A 24,469-nucleotide genomic window follows, 5' to 3' on the forward strand; every position below is an offset into this window, starting at 1 on the left:
GGTGTTTCTAATGCAGCGTCTATGGTGCTGGGAGTAAATTTGATGTTAATCTCTCTGGCTGCCGTCATCAGTCTCGCACAATTTTTTTATTTTTCTGAAAGTCTTGATAACACAATCGAGAAGTTTTTCTTTTATTATTTCAGCAAATAGGATTGTAAAAAATAATTAGTTGTATTCTCCCATTCACTGCGCTTTATGTTTATCCACTACTGAGAAACCCGGAAATGTGAAAAGGGTCTATAGAGATTATGGTCCTATTTTGTAATTTTAAAGCATAAATGAACAAAAAATACATGTGAATCACAAGAAAATTCAACTATTAATTAACAAATTTTTTTATGGGTATATAAATAAAAAAACGTATGCTGAAAAAGTGACGTACGCTGACATAAAATAAAGACGATATCAGTTATACCAGAAAGACTTTTTAACGATTGAACATTTATTGTGAATTGTTTGAATAAATGTAAGATTGTTACTGTCCTTTCATAAAGTCCTTTGGCGTAAGCCACGTCTATCGTGCAGAACTCTGTATGAGCTGGCAGATCCTGCCTGAAGATAAAGGCAGGGCGAAGCCAACCCCCGAGTGGAGATGAGGCCAACCTGGTGGTGGTGGGGAAGATAGAGTGAAACTTCAACAACGTCACCTGATTACAGCAAAACAAATTGTTTAGATAGTTTTATATGTAACGTGGTTATTCGTTATAGGCTGACGAGATAATTATTATGAATGAAGTGACATACCAGTCTTCCTGGCAGAACTATCGCTAAAGCTTTCATATAGCTAGCGCAAGTTTCTAATTTCGTTAAGAGTGTTGCCTTTTCATTGGCTTCCCAAAAGTATCAAATAATCATGATGCAATTACTACATTAATTATTATAACAATAAATTATTCATTTACTTTATACTGTATATTATAGATTTTGTTCTAAGAATTGTACATAAACATAAAAGTATAACTTGCTAACTAAAGTATATAGTTAAAAATTTAATTTCATATGAGTTCATATAATTTTTAAAAATATCTTTGTTTATAAGTTCTTGTCAGTTTCCTAGCTTGGCAAGCATGCACTTAGCAGACAGCTAATTATCACTAGCTCTTACTGACAGCAACACAATACCCTGTCAGCTAGAGACTCTTGAGGTTAAAAGAAACACACACACACACACACACACACACACACACACACACACACACACACACACACACACACACACACACACACACACACACACACACACACACACACACACACACACACACACACCACAGACCTTGTTTTAAACACTGATGCAGAATCAATTTGAAATTAATGAGGAATCCCAACTATTGAACATTTAAGGAGTTTGTTTTGGTGTATTTACTTGAAAGCTAATGTGCACCATTGCACTGTGTAATGTACAGTAAGTGCTAATGTTCATTTCTATTACATTTGTGTTGTTGTGTATGTGCCTTAAGGTAAACACTGCATTACTGTATAAAATGGAAATACAGAAATGGAAAAACAAGTTCAGGTGTCTGTCTGTCTCTAGGGGAAGCCATGTTTTTCCCATGAGCTCTTGTTTTCTCAGTATTGTAACACCAGAGGTCTGTTTACAAACCTACTAAGTTACTTGACTCACTGATTTTGTTTAAATCTAATCTCATCTGTAAGTCAGTTACAAATCAGATGAAAGATCAATGCCATGACAAACAATGCTTATCATATAAGCTGACTGGGCATCACATTTTGCTGGAACAATAATTGCTGAAGCTTTTATCACAATACTGACATATTCAAAATGGGTTACTTAAATAGGTACAGTATAATAAAAAATATAACTTGTGTTTTGTCTAATAATTTGTATATCAATGTTCAGATTAAACAAATGGATCAGCTAAATTGCAAAAGGTTTATAAAGTAAAATAGGCAATACATTTTATAATAGCTCTTATTAGCTAATGCTAAGTAACATCAAAACATTTGCTACAAAATAAGATGTTATGCTAATGTTACTAAAAAGAAAAAGAACTGATTGTGATTAGCTCTATTAAATAAAATCTTTATTATATTAAATCTATTATCTTGAAAAAACATGCATCATATGAGTATTAGTTGTAAATCTGAACTCAAAAAGTAGGACGATTAGTAAAGGTTAAATAATAATAATAAAAAATGTATCTTGGTATTTTGAAATGCCCACAAAACCAGTATCATCCATATTCATCATGATCACAATATATTGTATTTTTGACTCTCTAAGCTAACATGCACTGGTGTGCTAATTTATTCTGTCCTTAAACTCGTTTTTTGGTAATTTATTGATATTGATTGATATTTATATAGATGGATAATTGGTCATTTTTAATGTTAGCAAGGCGTTCTTTCTTTTCCACACCAGGTATATTACTCAGCAGGGGCACAAGCTGGAGGTTGGCGCACCAAGACCCCCTGCTACAGTGACCAATGCTGTGTCCTGGAGGTCAGAGGGCATCAAGTACAGGAAAAATGAAGTCTTCATGGATGTCATTGAGTCTGTCAATCTTTTGGTAAGATAATTAAATATTCCTAAGTGACTGCAATCCACAGTCAACAATTACATTTTAGATTGTTTTGTAAGTTGGGCATTCAACATCATTATTCTGCATATTGATATTGTGTGGATGCAATTTTTTTCTCTTGACCTGTTAGATTTATGGAATTTGTTCATACATACATACATACATATATGCATACTACATTTCAGAAAGCGTGAATACCCGAGACTGGCTCAGTTTTGCTATCAAAATGACTCATTTATTTTTGCATTATACTGTGGTGTACAGTAACAAATTACAAATACTACTGTAATTGAGCAGTTTTTCCTCAGATATTTTGCTTTACTAAGTAGTTTTAAAAAGGTGTACTTTTACTCTGCCTTGAATACATTTTTAGTGCAGTATTGGTACTTTTACTCCTACTTTCCTTCAACCTGCAGTCACTACTTTTTTACTTTAGTCCTGTGATTCCTGTCCAATCAAATCACACATAGAGGTAAATCGCATCATACTGAACTACCTCAAGATATGGGCGATATTAATTGCAGCAAACTGTTTGGAAGCATTAAAAGTGTCTAAGTAGAGGTCCAAAACCCTTACACAAATTGACCCAGAGACTGTTTGAATCCATCTCACTGATGAGAGGATGATGTACTGTATGTTTACTGTATGATGACCGAACTGATTGATGTTGTACCCCAACATTGTAGGGACATTGCATTTTGTTTGGAAATGAAAATCGGTTTGACGTCAGAACGCAATGTCAGGCCAATGTCAATGTACAACGCCCAACCTAAAATCAGTATTAATGTCTAATGATGTGGCCGATTTTATTTTGATTGCCAAAATAACAAATTAGGAATAAATGTCAGTATTTGACAGCAATTTGACGTTGGTTTAAGATGTTGGCTTAACGTTGGATTTTGGTCAAAATAACGTTGTCCTGGCTAGACGGTGAATTTTGGTCACCTGACATCACAACATAAATCTAACCGAATATTAATGTCTTATGACGTTGTGTGCCTGCTGGGCAATAACTAAATGCACTACAGAATGTTACATTTACACATACACAAAAAAACATGTTATTGCATCAGCTTTTTACAGCGTAATACTTATTGAGCATTGAGTACTTTTGAAAGGGCTACTTTTTACTCATACTTTCAGTAATATTTCCAACCAGGGGCACCGCTAGGTGGAGAAGTTAGGAGGATTCTAAGGGCCCATATATTTATGGAGGCCCCAGAGACAATATCAAGGCCCCCCGTATTTAAACTACTGTAGTCTGGGCTGTATTTTTGATTGACTAATACATTAAAAATAAAGATAATAATAATAATAATAATAATAATAATAATAATAATAATAATGATAATAATAAATAGGCAATACATGTTATACTGTAATACTGAATACCATATTATATATTGTCATTTGAAACTCTTGTATTTGGACAACTGTTTCCACCAAGGTAATGGGAACTTTATATCTCACATTTTTTCACACAATAGTTTTTATAAGCACGAGTTATCTTTTCTCAGAATTTTGTCTTCTGTTTCACAACTCACAGTTAAGTTAGTATTGTGAAATATACACTCAGAATTACAACAAATAATGTGAAGAAATAGAAAAGCAGAAATGTGAAATATAACCATATAAATATACATTTTTGTCAGCATTTATTGTATATCTAGGAGGCACAGTGGCTCAGTGGCACTGTTGCCACACAGCAAGAAGGTCACTGGTTCATGTCCCAGCTGGCATATCTGTGTGCAGTTTGCATGTCTCTCTGTGTTTGTGTGGATTTTCCTCCAGGAGCTCCGGTGTCCCAAAAACATGGCCAGTGGATGCATTATATTAACTTAATTGCCCGTAGTGTATGAATGTGTGTGTGATTGAAAAAGTGTATAGGTGTTTCACAGTATTGGGTTGCAGCTGGAAGAGCATCCGCTGTGTAAAACATATGCTGGAATAGTTGGTGGTTCATTCCACTGTGGCGACCCCTGATAAATAAGGGACTAAGCCGAAAGGAAAATGAATGAATGAATAAATGTATATCTTTAAATTCTTAGTTTACATCTCTCAGTTCTGCAAGAATATGCCATTTTAAAATTGCAGAAAGTATTTTGCGTTCCTTTCCTTCCAACAGTTGTTTTTTTCACATTTTACCCAAATTTGCCTTACAAAACAACCCATCATTTTTAGAGTGCAATTTCCATGTTCTGTGAAAACATCTTTCCACATGCTTCTACAGTACCGACATCAAACAGCCCACGCTATCTCTTCATCATCCTACTGTACTTCACCTCCCTTCTTCATATTCCTCAGGGTCGAGGGTCGTGTCTCCAGACTTCCTTACATTGAGAGAAGCAGGAAGCAGCTGTCGTCTTTAAGATCTTGTTGTCTCTGTATTTTTTAATTTTTTTTTATTTCTGCGTCTGAACTCTCAGCCTGGACTGGCTTTTGATGGATTCATTAGCTTTCTTCAGGCTCAAGGTCTAAACGCTGGCCGACAGTAGCACTGAGCAGCACCACTCTTGATTAAGAGCTAAATCACGTCTCATCGCTCTCTAATTCTGCATTGCTATTCATCCATGCAGACTTATCGCTCTGGCTTTTTCTGCTTCTTGTATTTGAGAGTGATGTGGCCACTGTTTAGGATGTTTTAGATCTACTTTCAGAGTCCAGCTTTATGTATACTATTAATATTTCATTAATATATTTCATTCTCATACTCCTTGTTATGTCTACATAATTCAACTCACTTTTTCGCCAGAGCAATATACTGTAGCACAAATCACACAGTTGCTGCCCTGCCTGATGGAGCGTAATAAATCGTAGATGGCAGTAATGGTGATGATGCAATATCGCACCTTGCCACTTTTGATTGTGCTTTGCATTTATCTTCAGTGTTTTTGTTCGTTGTAGGTCAGTGCTACGGGCAGCGTTCTGCGGAGTGAGATTTTGGGATGCATCAAACTCAAAGTCGTTCTGTCAGGCATGCCTGAATTAAGGCTTGGACTCAATGATAAAGTGCTCTTTGAAATCACCGGACGTGAGTACATTTGTGTGTCTAAAACTAAAATGTGGCTCATTATTTTGACAGTGAAATATTTTCTTACATTATTGCAGAGAATGGTATAAAGTAAACAAGTTGTAAGTTGATTTCCATTTTGCTGTGGTGGCAGCTTAAGGCTCTGTAAATGTATCCTGTTTATTTAATTTAGAGAATTTTTATTATTATTTTTTATTAATTTAGAGGTTATACCTTTTAATTTTGAATTTTGTATGCAGTTGAAGCCCTCATATGATTTTTGTTTTCTTATTCAAATATTTTCCAAATTGTGTTTAATAGATCAAGGAATTTTTCACAGTATTTCTTATAAAAAAATCTTTTAGAAAGTCTTATTTGTTTTATTTTGGCTAGAATAAAATCTGTTTTAATAATAATAATAATAATAATAATGATAATAATAATAAACATTTTGAGCCTCCTTAAGCTATTTTTTTTTCGATTTGTCTACAGAACAAACCACTGTTATACAATGATTTGCCTAATTACCCTAACTTGCCTTATTGACCCAGTTAAAATGGCACTTTTAGCTGAATACTAGTATCTTGAACAATATTTAGTCAAATATTATTTACTGTCATCATGGCAAAGGTAAAATATATCGGTTATTAGAAACGAGTTAATAAAATTATTTTACTTATAAATGAGTTTAAAAAAATCTTCTTTCCGTTAAACTGAAATTGGGGGAAAAAAAATAAACAGGGGGGCTAATAATTCAGGAGGGCTGATAATTTCTGACTTTAACTGTATATTTTTAAGAATTATATACCATATTTGCAAACAAAGTCAAAAAGGTCTACTTAGCCTTTTTGGAGCAGATATTCCTTCATCCATAATAATATAATTCATTTAAATTACAGTTGAAAACTATTATGTTTATTAATAAATTAAAGGCACATTATGTCATTTTGACCACTAGAGAGTGTGTATTCACAACAAACAAATGTGTCGTTTGATGTCATGTGAAATCGTGGAAGTTGTCATCTTCGTTACATCCTACAGGACTCCTGCAGAGATTAAGTATGGGCTAGTATAGAGTGGAGGAACTATGACGTCAATTTGTATGCAAAAACCCGGAAGCGAGTTAGATTTTGAGCAGTTCCAGTTCCCTCGTCCCAAAGTCAATGTTTTTTAAATGGGATTTCAGTAAAATTGCTTAAATAAGGTCCGTGGTGAACACAAACTCAAGATACAAGATACTAAAAATAACAATTACTGTAAAAAGGAAAAATAGGCTTGAAAAGTTGTCTGTAGCAGGGTGGTGCTGACGTCACAGGCGAGCGCCCCGCAAGCTCTGTAGTCCGTTTATATTTGCATGTAATATCTAAAAGTGCGAAAATTTGTATTTTTGTGTGAGGATTATCCGGTTCAAATTTGGGAAATCCTAAAAGATTCCCGAAATCCTGCTCTAAAATCTGTGGTCTTTGATCGTTGGTTTGACATGTTCACTGACAACCGCTTATTGCCCGTTGCAATCAGATTTTCCCTCCGATGAAGACACTTTCCTGCATTGTATCAACAGCTGTGATGAACATCAATCCAAGAACCAATAGGAGCTCAGAATTTGATAACGCAATCCATGCAACAATTTAAATGACCGCTGGGAAATTTTCTTCCTGTTTTTAATATTGAGGCATGCTGTGGCTACAGATTGTATACATTTGCTGCAAAGAATAATTCCAGAACACAGGATAGTGAAAGTGTCACGTGTGGATGAGGTCAAACTCCACGGGCGTTTTCTTTCGTGTTTGGCGTGCTTTTATTGTCGTTCTGTCTGACCTTATAACAGTTGAGATATTACAGTATGACATGAGAGCCATGTTCATGCAGTCTGACATGCTACAATCGTTCAGGATTATATAAAATCTCAGTGTGAGCCAGCCTTTTGGAACAGTATAGCAAAAAATTTTATCAGTTGTAAAACCTTGAATTCTACAAACCGTGGTATACCATGAAAACGGTTATCGTCCCATGCCTAGCAGAGATCATGCTTGTGGCTGAGCTAAAGTATTCAAAACTTATTATCATGGTAATGAAGCAGAGTAAGGCTAAAAGCTGTGAAAGCTAAACGAGACCGTTGAAACTGTTACTGATGAGAAACGAGTGCAAGTCAGCATCATGATCCTGTGGAGAAAAAGCAGTGATGTTTTATCATACTAAATACATTTTAAGGTTCTGATATAAAGCTGCTGTCTTATAAAACACAAAATATATTAAAGCTTATGTAAAATCAAATCAGAAAGATGGCTAAACAATAACACTATTGGCTAAAATTGCTATCATTTCATTTGACCACTTATTGACCACTTATCATTTTGGATACACCAGCAAAATAACACTGTTCTAGTGGTTGTTTTTTGCTATTGAAAAGAAAGAAATTGTACAAATTGTGCTTTTAATATGGCCAGAATTGCAATTAAATTTCTTCACAAGCTTGTAATTGCAAGGGTAATTTTAACCTGTTTATCAGTCTGCATTTTTGCAGTTCTGTTCCAGATGAGTGGACAACACAATTACACATTTCAGTGTTAAATTGACTTTTTTGTAATGCAGTAACAAACTTAAATCCCAGGGCTGTTAGTCTAGCAGTCAGTTGATCGCATTTACCTACTTTATATTAAGCATCTCTCTAATTTGCACTTGTTAGATGAATTCCATTCATCTGGTTCTCTTGGTTAATCCCCACCGCAGGCCTGAACCAGCGGGTGTTCATTTCACAGCAGACCAGATCTCACTTATGCATTCAGCATGTGCAGTAAAGAAGCAGTTACTCAGTCTAGAACAAGATTGCAGAACGGGAATCAATATCAAATTAATTTTTACCATCACTTTCTGTTAAAATAAATTAAGATCCGTGTTATCTTCTTTATTATTTACAGAATTTACTCCTATGGCTCACCAAAAAAAATATATTCTGTTATTATTTACTCTTTTTCTTTTTCCTGTTAAACACAAGAGAAGATATTTTGAAGAATGTTGGAAACCAGAAGCCAAAAACCTCCATATTTTTCCTACTATGGATGTTTGTGGTTAAAATTCAAAATATTTAATTTGAAACAGGAAACAGAAATTTAAACATATATTTTCATTTTTGGTTGAACTATTCCTTTATCCTAGTTTTGCTGCAGCTTGAAAACATTTACTTCTACAGGAAGCTGTTTTATTTATATTAGATACGGTTTCTAGGAAGTGACATAGAGCTGCTTGTTTCTTGTGCCACTTCCGGCTATAAGGCTGAATTGTGGCATAAAATGTAGTAACACAGCTGAAGGTGGAAGGTGTCATTCTGTTCTTCTATCATGCTCAGTCCTAATGTGAACCCAGAAATCTTTTAACTTCTTTGCACAAAAATTTGACAAATGAAACACTGCCCTCTACAGGCTAAAAAAGAAACCCATTTTTGTCAAGGTGAAACTAGGACATTAAATGAGGACGGCATTAATCTTTTTTGAAAGAATGTTATTAGCTTCTTGTTATTTCGTTTGATACAGTAGTTAATACCAGTTATTTATTATAAAGCCAGTTATAAAAATATAAATTAATTTAGCCTATCAATTAAACTACTAATACAATATAAATAAATGAATAAATTCATGCTAGAATCCTTTAATAAGTATTTTTTATTTTAATACAACATATAAATTCTATAGTATTTATTTATACATTCAATTATTCATTAAAAAAAACATTTCTTTATGTACTCTTACTTAAATTCTTTTATTCATTAATTTTCCTTTGGTTTAATCCTTTTATTTATCAGGGGTCGCCACAGCGGAATGATTCACCAGCTTATTCAGCACATGTTTTACACAGCGGATGCCCTTCCAGCTGCAACCCAGTACTGGGAAACATCCATACACATTCATACACTACGGCCAATTTAGTTTATTCAATTCACCTATAGCGCATGTCTTTGGTTTTTGGAGGAAACCCATGCGAAGACGGGGAAAACATGCAAACTCTATACAGAAATACCAACTGACCCAGCTGGGACTCAAACCAGCAACCTTGCTGTGAGGCCACAGTGCTAACCAGTGAGTCCTCATTTCGCCCCTATTGTTATTTACTTGAATTTTAATTTATTATTTTAGAATAAGATTGATTGATTGATTGATTTAATTCAATATATATATAAGTCACTAGAAATGTAATTATTTATTGAATTAATTCACTTAGGACAGTTCTGCAGATGTTCATTCATTCGTTAATTCATTCATTCATTCATTCATTCATTCATTCATTCATTCATTCATTCATTCATTCATTCATTCATTCATTCATTCAATCATTCATTCATAAAGCCATGGGAATTATCATTTTAAATAACATTCAGTTAAATTAGTTTGTCATTCTTTTGCATTGGGACTGCTGCACATAATCTGATATTATTGTTTGACAGTATATTTACAGACTACAATTTTCATTGTATATTTAGTAAATTATTAGCTGCATTTTATGTAGTTTTCAAATAATATTAACACTATACAGAACATTTGATAAATAAACGACCAGACAAACCAGCTATCTTTAGAGCACTCATACAGCCGCGTCAGGAACTATGTGCCTAAAAGTGCACCTCTGCTTCAGAACACCAATCACTTTCCCCTAAAGCCTCTGCCTGTGGGCCCTGGGGAGCCAATCAGAGAGCTATAAGAGAGCATCCCAACCCCATCCCGACCTGTAGTCCCTGTGGTTGATGGCATCAGTTGGTGCTTCAGTGTCTCATAGCAGGACACGGACACCCAGAGCTCCTCATCTGACCTGTGCTTTCCCCTTTCGAACCTCTGAGAGTGCTTTCATGTTCCCCCTGTAAATGTCAGTCCTGGACAGAGTGCAGTACATTCATAAATATAAAGCGAACGACTCGCACACAAGCACACACACACATATACTCCACTGAAATCCCTTAGCACTGTGGTATTAGTGAGTTTCGGGGCTCAGAGGCCCGGAGTCATTAAGAAGCTCTTCTGTAGTCACTGCCTTTCCCTTTGCTGAGGTCAAACAAATAAACTACCTTCACACAGAAGTGCTATTGTTTGCAATTTCCAGGATACATTAGAACACTCTGCGGCCTTCTTTACACCTGGTATTAAGATGTGTTTTTTATTCTCGAGCCAATCATAAAGTAGATGTTTAGATGATATATATTCGCTTTTATGATAAGGAATGGTCTATGGGCAGGTGTATGTATAGGCTTTTGATGGAATATTGCAAAATTAGCTTGTGTAATTTACATATGGTACAGTCATGTACTTATATTAGTGCTGTCAAACGATTATTTGTGATTCATCGTATCTAAAAATCTAAAAAATATTTACTACAAATATTTGAGCGTACTGTGGATATTTTTTGTGTTTAGGAATATGGATGACTATATTGTGTAAATTATTATTATTTTTAGATATTTCATACATTTTAAAATACATAAATACATATTTTTGACTTTGTCCATGATTATCAGGAGTCACCACAGCGGAATGAACCGCCTTTTATTTTTATATTTTTGTATTTTATGTACAGTATGTGTGTGTTTTATACATATATAAACACACAGTGCAAATGTATATGTTATGTAAATACAAACCTTTATACCATGTTACCATATATTAATGGGTGTCACGGTGGCGCAGTGTGTAGCACGATCGCCTCGCAGCAAGAAGGCCGCAGGTTTGAGTTCCAGTTGGCATTTCTGTGTGGAGTTTGCAAGTTTCCCCATGTTTGATTGGGTTTCCTCCTGGTGCTCCGGTGTCCCTTACAGTTCAGAGACATGTGGTATAGATGAATTGAATAAACGTAATTAGCCATAGCATGAGTGTGAATGAGAGAGTATATGGGTGTTTTTCAGTGTTGGGTTGCGGCTGAAAGGGCATTCGCTGCGTAAAAAACATATGCTGGATAAGTTGGTGGTTCATTCCACTATGGTGATCCCTGATTAATAAAAGGACTAAACCGAAAAGAAAGTGGATGGATGAACATACATTAATAAACTGTGTGTTGGTTGTATTTTTTTTTCCCTGTGATGTACAATCCTTTTTTCTTCCTGATGTGTGACCCTTTGGTTAATGGTTAAGAATTTAACTTAAGAATCTATGACTCAATTGATTGTGAACACTTGAAATGACATGGCATCAATAGACAGTAAATCATTCTATTGATGAAGGCTCATAGCCAAAACAGCACTCTCCGTATATCCTGCTGTTGATTTAATATATTATTGCGTGCAGACCACCTATCAGTACAAACAATAACATTCCTTTTCTGTCAAATGTTAAATGGTAAGTGCCAAAAGCAGTAAAATTAATTAACAATTAGATTTTTTTCAGAATTCCACATTGAAAAAAACATTTAAAGATGATTCTCTGGATTTAGATTTTTTAAAAAGTGGTTGTAAACAATTTATTTGGGCTGAATTTAAACAAACAAATTAAGTTGAACTATACTAAGCGTAATTTGTTTGCTTAAATTCAACACATTTAAATTGTTTGCAACAATTTCGCAGACAATTTTTTTCAGTGCTGTTATTTATTAAATATCTTAGTTTTTATTTCCACAAATCATCATCATTTAATCTTTATTTAAACAAAAATTTATTTGTACTGTAATGTACTTTGTAATGTAATGTAATGTAAATTGTACTGTAATGTTTTATATTCTGCATTAATTTCAGATGTTTGGGTCCAAAAAGACCCTGCTCTTTTGATATTCTCTAATTTATGCAAGTACATTTTTATTTGCATTGTACTGATGACGGCTCATAGCCAAAACAGTGGTTTCCGTATCACCTGCTGTGTATTTAATAAACTATTGAGTGCAGACCAACTCAGTATCACATCAGTACAGTAAAAAAAATCCTCTCAAAAAAATTACTCATTTTTGTCAACATTTTTACTGTGAAATGCGAAAAGCAGTGAAATCAGTTTAACCATTTGATTTTTGTTTCAGGATTTTTGAAAGAGCTGTAATTTGTTATTACAGTTATTTAATAAAATATATTCTTTTTATTTTGACAAATCATCATCATTTAGTCTTTATTTAAACAGTTTTTTTTTTTCCAAATTTGTACTATAATTTTTTAAATTCCGCATCACTTTCAGATTTATGGGTCCAATAAGACCTTTGATATTCTCTAATTACTGCAAGAAAATGTCATTTGAAAGTAAGAAAAAAAAGATAATACTGAAAATGCAATGGGCGACGCAGTGGCGCAGTAGGTAGCACGTTCGCCTCACAGCAAGAAGGTCACTGGGTCGCTGGTTCGATCCTCGGCTCAGTTGGTGTTTCTGTGTGGAGTTTGCATGTTCTCCCTGCGTTTGGTGGGTTTTCTCCGGGTACTCCGGTTTCCCCCACAGTCCAAAGACATGCGGTACAGGTGAATTGGGTAGGCTAAATTGTCCGTAGTGTGTGTGTGTGTTTATGTGTGGATGTTTCCCAGAGATGGGTTGCGGCTGAAAGGGCATCCGCTGCGTAAAAACTTGCTGAATAAGTTGGCGGTTCATTCCGCTGTGGTGACCCCAGATTAATAAAGGGACTAAGCCGACAAGAAAATGAATGAATGAATGAAAATGCACTATTGAAAGATGACAATGAAAAACATTGATTCAGACCAGTTTTATTTCTAAATTGGTTTATGAATAAAGCAATGTAAGTAAAGATATATAACTTGTTGGTTACACTTTAATTTAATGTACAATTTAGTCTATTAACAAATCATTAACAAACCATTAACTAAGACTTGAATCTCAGTAAGCTACTAACTAGCTGTTTATTAAAAGTTAGTTTTGTAGTAGTTAGGTTTAGGTATTGGGTAGGATTAGGGATAAAAAAAATTAGATCATGCTTTATAAATGCTAAACAGTTAATAAGCCAGTAGTGTAGTTTTTATTGTTCCTATTAATTCCTAATACATAATGTATGCAATTTTATCATTTATTTACGTGTTTTTTTTTTTTTTTTTTTTACATTTAAACATTTAACCAAGCATCAAAAGTGATTATATTGAGTCTGTTAATATAAATAAAATAATTTTATGTAAGGGATAAGACGTTTTTGGTGACTAAAATTGTGCCCCTGTATGTTGCTGTGCATCGAATAAATTGATTAACAGCATATTAAAGATAGTATACATGTAATAAAACATTAACCAAACTAGATTTTACCAAAGAAGTTGTGGCAAAGCTCAAAATGTTTTCAAAAATAAAACATCTTAATGCCAGATATAAACCAGAGCTTTGTGTGATTTATGATGTGTGTCTGTCTGTGCAGCTTCTAACTGATTAAACATATTAAATAACAACATATAATCATCAGTGGTCCCTTTTTTATGCTAGATGCTTGATGCTTGATCTTGTTTCTTTTACCTTCAGGAGAGAAGACCAAGTCTGTTGAGCTTGAAGATGTTAAGTTTCATCAGTGTGTGCGTCTGTCTCGCTTCGAAAATGACCGGACCATCTCTTTCATCCCACCTGATGGAGAATCTGAGCTCATGTCTTATCGGCTCAACACCACGGTCAGTGCAGCATCTACACAACTCTCTAGATCAATAAATGTGGGGATAGATTTGGTCAAAAAGTGTTGCGCATTGTAGTCATTTACAATGCCAAATTAAAGTTAAATGATTAGTTGTTGTGTTTAAAGGTAGATTTTGTATATTGGTTGATTTGGTATATTGGTTAAAACATAAAAAACAAGCATTGAGAATACAAGGCAGACTTCAGAAAGAATTTGAAGTTAAAAGAATTTGGAATTAAAAGGCCAAAACAAAAGCATGAAACAAGGCTTGTGTTTGGAAGAGCAAATTGGCGAGCTACCCCAATATTTCTGCTGTGTTTGGTATGTATGCAGAGAGAAATATTCAAACTGATATACAGTGCTCAGTGGAAATGAGCATACCCCTTTTGAAAAAGAATATTATTATCAATTTCGCAGTGGCTAATAACTTTTGAAAGCTTTAAACAAAACCATTATTAAACAGTTGTGTCTATTAAAATAAGGTTTGGTCAACTGACATCCTTATTAATAGAAAGATAATACATTTAAATTTAAATGAGTTATTGCAAAAAGTTATTCAAAGGAGGAATTTTCAACAAATTGTTATAGTTTTTATTTTTCTCTTGATTTTTTCTCCCCCATTTATTGCAATTTAAATTAATATTTCCCGCAAAATATTAAGATAGTTGTAGTAATATTTGGTTGATGTTAAGTTCTTTTTGTTGAATTAGTTCCTGTTTTGGCTTTGGTACTAATTGTTCTAAAGTATATGCATTATATATATCAACCACAAACTTATTCAGCATGTGTTACACAGCAGATGCCCTTCCATTTACACACATACTGCCAATTTAATTCAATTCACCATTTCGTTGGACTGTTGGGGTAACCGGAGCACCCGAAGGAAACAGGACGAGCATGCAAACTCCACTTAGAATTGGCAACTGACCCAGCCGGGACTCGAACCATTGAACTTTTTGCTGTGAGACGACAGTGCTAAACGCTGAGCTACCATGTTGCCGAAAATTATATATATAATTATATATACATACACACATACATGCATACATACATACATACATACACACACACACACACACACACACACACATACATATATATATATATATATACATTATCAATAGATATTATTATTATTAATTTATTAATATAGTTATTTTTGTTGATATAATTTTTCATTTATCATTTTTATTATATTAAATTAGTAAATTTGTGGAAGATATATAATATATGTATAAATGTGACTATGGACCACAAAATCAGTCATAAGTGTATTTTAACAGTAATTATAATATTTATGTACAATAAATAAGTTCTCCATGGATGTATAGTTTTCTACGATTGGACAAAATTTGGCTGAGATTGAGACTCAGAGACTCTGATATTGAGATCTTTTCGCTCTAAAAGGATTGACTCTATATGACAGTTCCGCGATATTACTTCAAATGTCAAGGGCTCTTCCACTTTCCTTAAAAGTGCAGTATGTAAGTTTGACACCCAGTGGTTGAACTAGGTATTGCATTCCTAGATCAACACAAATTCAAGTGCAGGTTGCCAGATTGAGGACCAACTGGAGCGAGTCTGACGATCGAGCCTAAAGGCTGAATTAAGTCATGTTTTATATAAAAGCAAAGCATTTTATTATTTGCTAATTAATAACCTCATGTGGAACTCTGAATCTATGTATCAGTTCATAGTCTGCTACTGTCCTCCGGAAGTCGCATTTCGGTCACATACACATGCTTTGAGAGCCTTTCTGAATTATTTGTATGAATGATATACGTGGTTTTTCAATAAGGCAACCCAGAGGGCCAAAATATAATTAATTAATGTCACATTGGGCAGGTTAAAAGAACTGAAACAAAGATAGCGTTTTGGCACGTAATGCACATTTTCAAAGCAGAATATCTGACTTTAGCATTGTTTTCCAGATAAAAAAGAATGTTCACTTGGCATGTTTAAGTATCTGCAAACATATTATGGTATTTTTATGCTTTAGAAGAGTTAAAATTTTACTTACAGCACCTTTAAGAACATCTACATTGAAGTGATTTCAGAGGTCACTTATTTTCTTTAGCTTTTAAAAAAGTTGTGAGTTTATGTTTGGTTCCCTGCTTGTTTACATGTTTATTATGTTTATGTACAGCACTTTGGTACCCATTCTGGTTGGTTGAAAGTGCTCTAGAAATAAAATTGAATCTGGATTCTGAGGAATCATAATACTGACAAAACTGTTTATTTAGTTGTCCAAATTAAGTTCTTATCGATGCACATTACTAATCAGAAATTAGGTTTTGTATGTAAGGTAGAAAATGTCTACACAGAACATAAATTTTACCAAATATTCTTGCTTTTTTGGTGTAAAAGAAAAATCAACAAATTAACTCTTATAATGTATTTTTGCAACATAAGACCAGGATTCAGGATTACAAACGTCTCCACTGTTATTTGTAAACCTTGTATTACTGAACTCTTTTAAAAAAGACCTAAAAGAAAGAAAAAAGTAATTTGAAATGTAAATAATTACATTGAAAAGAAAATGAATGAATGAATGAATGAATGAATGAATGAATGAATGAATGAATGAAATATAAATGTCATGATGTAAATGTAAAATAATTACAAAGTGGTTATGGCATTGAAAAATCAGAAGCAGAATGCGATATAATAAGATAATCAGTTTTCCACTGAACTAATTGAACAGTTTGTGTAGTACAGTAGTGTGACAGCTAATCTTTATACAGTACATTTACTGTAATATAAGCATTACACTTTTATGTAATGAATTCAAAAGGAGATTTCATGTGCAACTGACAGCAGGTGTCTCAATAAGTGTCAGCACAGACTCACTGCTCTTCTCTTTTCTCTGTTCTGACAGGTGAAGCCTCTAATATGGATTGAGAGCGTAATAGAGAAGTTCTCTCACAGTCGAGTAGAGATCAAGGTTAAGGTAGAGCTTCACATCTACACATTCTACACACTCCACTGACTCTTGCTCTTTCTCTCTCTCTGCTCTCAGTAATTAGCTTTCAGGCTTCTGTCTTGGGGAAAGGCTCATGGTTTACCTGAGCTCTGTCCAAAGACTTGTCAGATTTGGACGTAAACATGCTCTGTCCTATTGCCCTTGCTATATACCCACCAAACTTAAGTGTCTAAAGGAAAGTAGCTTTGGAAGTTTAAGTTTAGGCTGTGGAGTTGTGTCTACAGTTCCTTCATCTGTTCTCTTCAGGCCCGCAGTCAGTTCAAGAGCCGCTCCACTGCCAATAATGTGTCCATCTTAGTTCCTGTTCCCAGTGATGCTGATTCGCCCAAATTCAAGACCACCACAGGACAGGCCAAATGGGTTCCTGAGAAAAGTGCTGTGGAGTGGAACATCAAGTCCTTCCCTGTAAGTGCATTGCGTTGAGCGAGATGTTTAGGATCTAAACTATGTATTTTTCATGTATGATTAGCCGTTTCTGTTCTAAAGACTTACATTTGTGCAAATTTGGGACACTGCATAAAAAAAGAGAACGATCACATCCTAACAAATCAGCTCCAAATAGCCTTAAGAAAAATGGAAGTTGTTGAAATAGGAGAAGCCACTGTGGGTCTTTGTTTTTTATGTAATAAATAAAAACAATAATGGTGACAGGTTGTAGGTATTTGATGAAAACAACATGATGAAATGATGAAAACAACATGTGAGATGCTGTGTGATAAAACACTGCACTGAAGTACTGTTTTACAGTCACAGCATTTTGTTTTCCAACATCGTTTGTGTACATGACGGAGTTTGTTTGGTATATTTATGCAGATTATTTCAAGAATTGTCATGCCTCTTGACTTTTCACTTTTTTATGCAATATTCCAAAATTTTTTGAGATAAAAGGTGAAACAGATAAAAAGGTATTCAGGTATTAATTTTGAATGTAGCAAAAATGATTATGGTTTTGTTTTAGTTAGTCCTGTTTTTTGATTTTAAAAATACAAAAGTGAAAATACTTTAAGATAAAAAAAGAATCAGATAACTACACGTATATAATATACACACTCACCGGCCATTTTATTAGGTTCACCTGTCCAACCCCTTGTTAACGCAAATTTCTTATCAGCCAATCACATGGCAGCAACTCAATGCATTTAGGCATGTAGACATGATCAAGACAATCTGCTGCAGTTCCAACCGAGCATCAGAATGGGGAAGAAACGTGGCATGGTAGGCAGAGAATTTGGCTTCAACAACATGAAAGCATGAATCCATCCTGCCTTGTATCTACAGTTCAGGCTGGTGGTGGTGTAATGGTGTGGGGAATATTTTCTTAGCACACTTTGGCCTTATTAGTACCAATTGTGTCAACACCACAGCCACAGAGTATTGTTGCTGATCATGTCCATCCCTTTATGACCACAGTGTTACCCATCTTCTGATGCTACCTCCAGCAGGATAACGCACCATGTTATAAAGTGCGAATCATCTCAGACTGGTTTCTTGAACATGACAATGAGTATTCAAATGAATCACTGTACTCAAATGGCCTCCACAGTCACCAGAACGCAATCCAATAGAGCACCTTTGGGATGTGGTGGAACGGGAGATTCGCATCAGGGATGTGCAGCTGACAAATCTGCAGCAACTGCGTGATGCTATCATGTCATTGATACGTGTAATGTACCTTGTTGAATCTACAGTATGCCACAAAGGATTAAGGCAGTTCTGATGGCAAAAGGGGTTTCAACTTGTAAGGTGGACCTAATAAAGTGGCTGTCACACATTCTTACCAATTTTCTGGTCAAAACATGCTAAAGGATAAATATTGTATCAGACCTTCCTAAAATAAAATCAATGTTAACATTTACTCAAAGTCATATCTAATAAATCCAGAAACCAACCATGTTCAAGCAGTATCTTAAATTCTCAGAGCAGAATTTCTCCTTATGTCTCTCTTCTTATGTCCTCTACAGTTACAGGAAAAGCCCCAAAAACCATACAAAGCATGTATATGAAATAAAAAATAACAAGCACTCCAATGGAACTATTAAACAAATGTAATGCCTGGCCAGGAAAAAAGGACTTAAAATGGACATCAAACATAGTATAAACCTATGCTGAACCGACAACTGTGCCTTATTATAGATTTATTCTATCATTTATTTTCAACTCCCGATGATGTCTTGTGCTGTACAACATTGCAAATAGAGGAAAATTTGCATCAGCCTCTCAGGAATAAGACTCGTTTAGAACTGAACTGTTAATGAGAATTTAGTACTGATGTGATGATTTTTGCAGTGTTAATTAGATGCTTAGATGTGTCAGAAACTAATGATGTGTCTTTCCTGGATGAAGGGTGGAAAGGAGTTCATGATGCGAGCTCATTTTGGACTGCCGAGTGTTGAAAGTGATGAACTGGAGGGCAAGAGACCTATCACAGTCAAGTTTGAGATTCCTTATTTCACAGTGTCCGGCATACAGGTGCGGATAAAAAAACACAATCACCCTACAAATCATTTTGTCATAACATTGTCATGCATTATATTTGCTTGCCTTGTTTGTTTTTTAATCATTTTGGGGTGCTGTTGTTCTTTATTTGCACTAGAACCTTACACAAAGATGTTAATATTGTCTTACTGTGAGCCAAAGTCAGCCAGTTTTCACATTTATAGCATTATTTTAGGACTAAGCCTGATTTATGGTTAGAATTGAAGTGTTCAGATCTGAAATTTTCCTTTAATATTAGCTTTTTTTCTCAGGCTCCTATGTCTTGATTCAGTAATTTACTTTAATGTCAAAGAACAAGTTATTTTAATCGCTTTTAACATGAAATAACCAAAAATAAACACAAGAGGCTGTGAGAACAAAATTCTAGATGGCACATAGAGGTTTTTGCTTCTGAACTCATCATTTGTGTAAAATAAAATAGTAACATCAGAGATTCACTCCTTTGCAGCCCAATTATGTTTCTTTAGATGTTTTGTGTTATATATGTGTAAAAAAATGTCTATTTCAAGTAAAAACAAATTAGATTTATGTTTTTAAAATGATCTTAGTTTTATAGATTTAGATTTAGTTTTTAAATAGTCTACTATAAAATGGTATGAAAATCTTAAATCAAACCTAAAAGTGCTCAGGGGTAGCTTAAATAATGTGTCGGTGCTCTTATGGTAAGGGATTCATCAGAATAAACAGCAAAAATGAGTCTAAGGCACTGGAAAAATGTGGGGAAAAAAAGTTTTTTTAAAAAATCCACATTTTGCAAGTGTCTTGGACTGATTTTTTTGCTGTTTACTTGGTACAAAAACTTATTTTAAGATTTTAAAAAAGCAAAGTAATTAATTAATTTAATATCTTGTTATTTACTGATTTCTTAAAGTTTTTTTAAATGTTATTAAATGATATATCATGTTTTGACTATTTTTGTGCTTTAAATGAATATCGTTGAGATATAACTCTCTAAATAATTGCAATATTTTAATATTTAAAGTACATTTTATTTCCGTGTGTTTATTTTATTATTAATTAACTTTTTTCAGTTTAATGGTTTTAGTTAAATAAATGTATGCTAAAAAATAAATAATATTTAAATTAGTTAATATTAAGACTTTTTACGTTTTGCCATAGTTATCATTATTATGCAGTAGTATTATACTTATAGTGCAGTAGTAGTATATTTATGTTAAAATATTTTTTTTGTTTTTGTCTGATAACAAACAGGTGCGATACTTGAAGATTATTGAGAAGAGCGGATACCAGGCACTACCGTGGGTGCGTTATATCACTCAGAGTGGAGGTGAGAAACATTCACAAATTCATTCTCACAAACACCGTCAGCCCATTTCTCAATTATCATTCTGATATAAAGTTTACCTTCACCCTGGTTAAGAGTTCAGTGAACATGAGCCTTATGCTCTCTGCTGTCTCTCACACACACACAGACACACACACATGCATTGTGAAATAGCGAAGACTATCAGTTTTCCATTTGCATCAGCGACACCAGAGGAGAGAGAGTCACTCTAATCCTTCAGCCCTCTTCACTTATTCATAAGAAATGCAAAGCAGTCATCAAGCCACAATGCAATTCTTCAGACATATCCAAACACCCAACTGCCAATAACATTGGAGTGCCTTCAAATAAACACACAATATTTGCTCAGAATTACAGAGGAGATCAAAAGTAAAGAAAAACCTACAGTGTTCTACATTTTAAGGTCACCGTTTATTCTAGAAGTAATCCTAACAGAAGTTAAAAAGCAGCATTTAAGTGTATTTCGTGAGTTACATACAATATATTTTGAAGTAAAGTATAACCCTTAAACAGTAACCCATATCACTCCAAACTGACAATTCTGTTATCATTTACTCACCCGTTTCCCTTTTCCAAACCTGTTCGACTTTTTTCTTCCGGTGAGCATAAAAGTAGATATTTTAAAGAAAGTTAAAAACCTGTAACCATTGACTTCCATGGTATTTGATCTTCCTATAATTGAAGTTACTCATTATAGGTTAATGTCAGCTTTCAAAATATCTTCATTTGTGTGTCTTTAAATTGAAAATCTTTATATTTGAAAAAGAGCACAAATCAAAATTAGTTCAGATATCATTTATAGGTGTTAATCTGGAACCTGGTGGTAATTATTTTTAATTATTTCATTTGTAGCCTAAGGCTGCATGTCCTCTAGTTATGGGTCATTAAAAGATTCTGACAGTATAATATCCTTGGTAGGGATGCACGATATATCGGAGGCCATATCGTTATCGGCCGATAAATGCTATTTTTAAGATTATCGTTATCGATCCGATGTCTAAATTAGGCCGATATCTTTAAGCCGATAAATTACGTAATTGTTGCTGCGCACATGTGGGTGGAACATGTTCAGACTTGTTCATGGATCTCTCCTCACACATGTTTATTCCTTCAAAGTCCGTGCTTTCTTCACTTGGTATTGCTGTGCGTTAATAACTCAGTAAGTAACCATTATCCTTATCTTTGTAGATATGTTTGATTGAGTGTCATTGTGTATTTTGCTTCAAATCGCCTCAGGAAAAAATATTACACATGAAAGCCTTTCCTGCTCTGTCTATTTGTTGTGTTAGAGATAGCAGGGAGATGTACTTATTACTCCAGGGCCGAATAATATTAGTTTCGGGGTTAATTATTTTAGTTGCAGCCGGTGAATGAACGAGGACCCGAAAAAAGTGCTCCTCTTTTCTGTCTCTCCCTCTTCGCTTCACACACACATACACACACACCAAACTGACCTGCACACGTGACGCGCTAAACAAAAACTTTACGGAAGGTTTTTAATCTAATATAATTATTTGTTATTATCAACGCGTTGCTTCCCATGTGTTGTTGATGATTTGTGTTCAGTTTGATCAGAATATTCATATTGATTATAAAGAGCGCGCAAGAGCTTTCACCACATGCGCGCACACACATTGATCTGACAGCCTTCACACACACATAGATTTTGAGCCTTCACAGATCAACAGGGGAGAGCCTAGGTGCACCGGTTACTGAATCCAGCATACGGGCCACACGTTCTGTCTTTATATTCTGCTCTGTGTTTGTCATAAAGTCATCTGAGCTCAATGATCAGGTTTGTATCAAAATCCGAGGGCAAATCTGCGCCCTCACAGCAGTTTATCATAAACTTTTCATCGATCATTTTCCCCGCGATTGACAGCAAGAACGTACACAGAAACGTTGATGCTACATGTGTTCGAAAATAATCTAAAACGACAAATACGATGACTTTATGTCGCATTTTCTAAAATAATAAATTTTGTATCTACCTTATCACTTGTACTGTAGCTCTGAACTGTCGAAACACCTCTAAAAAAGGCTTTTTCGGACATGACATATTTGTACACATACTGTACATTACTGTAACCCGTTTTATTCAAGAACATTTGAGCTAGTTTTAGTCCTTAGCTCTTTAATTTTTATCTTATTTAAAATATATTTAACTTGCTTGTTAATTAAATCCCATTTTGTTATTTAACCTTTTTAATTTTATGCAACAGTCAATTTGCATGTTAGTTTGCTATGAAGAAAATGAAATAATGTAATTTTTGCATGCTGATTTGTGTGAAATCGTGAATATAGGTTGTATATAATTGAATATATAATTTTGAAATCATAGCTTTTTTGCTTTGAGTATAGGCTATTCAGTTCAAAAGACCAGAGTTTCAGCTTTTATGAAGTTTGCTGTATAAAAATATAACATTTTGAAATATTTATAATTATCGGGCTATATATATCGGCTATCGGCCTCCAAGTCTGAAGAATTATCGGTTATCGGTATCGGCCAAAAAATCCATATCGGTGCATCCCTAATCCTTGGATAAAAATATCACGGTTTCAAGGTATTGTGATTACTGCTCTAAAATATGTTCTTATATGTCTGGCAAAAAAACAACAAAGTTTTTTTTCCCCATTGAACACAATTTAGTTTATTTTTAAAAACACTTTGGAACAGTAGCTGTTGATGTGGAGGGTAATTTTCTGCTGGAGATACTGTTGCCCCCCCAAAAAAGTTAAAACGTAAAAAAAACCTTACACATACCATATGAAAGGTATACCAGCAAATTTTGGCAGTTTTAAAACCTTGACCTCCAAACCACGATAAACATTGAAACCAGTTATCGTCCCATGCCTAGTGTCTACTGCAGCAGAAACGTGAAGACAGTTCTAAAAACCCTCATGTGTTAGCTTTTTTGTTGAGCAGCCTTTTTCAGTCGGTCTTTAACAGATTATTTGTTAAATATTGCATTGTTTGGTTCCTTCCCTCCTTTACTTAGAGGACTAGCTCAAAAGTGACACCACATTTTTCAGCTTGCTACAGCTGGAAAAATGGCGAGCGCTCAGAACTGATCCCACTCAGCAGCGTAGTCCTACCGTTGACAACAACAGAAAACAAATGCTCAGCTTGAGGAAAAACACTTTGGTGGACACACAGCATAACTTTCCAGTTTTCACTGACTTTGCAAGATGATTAGCCTTTCTCATGTCACTGACACCCTCTGGCAGCAGGTTTTCCAGATGAACGACAAAGGAATGACCCTTTCAGCCACACTGTGGCAGGATAGACTGGTCTTTCTAAGTCTGTGATTTCTAGAATATTGCTTTTTTACAAAAGGCTAGTCATCTACAAAAGTACAAAAAGGTACAAATGCACAATATAACAGAATAATGCAATAAATGTCAATGGATAATCATATTAGCACTGCAGCTGAGGTTACAGTACTCTCCAGTTTAGCACTGAACATGGTGAATATCAGTATCTGAGCAAACAGTGTCTTAACATTTAATTTTAAACTAAAAGTCTAGTCTATAGTGACCAAACACTTCTCATCAGCAGAACCATCAACAGGCCATACTGAACT

At 34.5% G+C, this 24,469-nt stretch overlaps 1 protein-coding gene across 2 annotated transcripts in view; it reads left to right on the top strand.

Moving 5' to 3' along the window:
• ap1m3 (adaptor related protein complex 1 subunit mu 3) overlaps positions 1 to 24,469 on the top strand; it is a 36,701-nt gene that overhangs the window by 8,343 nt on the left and 3,889 nt on the right. For both annotated transcript variants that reach the window (XR_015492704.1, NM_001114441.2), the window contains 7 exon segments: positions 2,384 to 2,531; positions 5,448 to 5,574; positions 13,956 to 14,098; positions 16,979 to 17,050; positions 17,330 to 17,488; positions 19,427 to 19,552; positions 20,792 to 20,867. Coding sequence is in view for 1 of the 2 variants with exons in the window: in NM_001114441.2 (NP_001107913.2) it covers positions 2,384 to 2,531; positions 5,448 to 5,574; positions 13,956 to 14,098; positions 16,979 to 17,050; positions 17,330 to 17,488; positions 19,427 to 19,552; positions 20,792 to 20,867 (851 nt within the window). In the remaining variant the exon portion in view is untranslated.

This window comes from Danio rerio, chromosome 6 (genome assembly GCF_052040795.2).
Source record: "Danio rerio strain M-AB ecotype USA chromosome 6, GRCz13ab, whole genome shotgun sequence".
Taxonomy (NCBI): domain Eukaryota; kingdom Metazoa; phylum Chordata; class Actinopteri; order Cypriniformes; family Danionidae; genus Danio; species Danio rerio.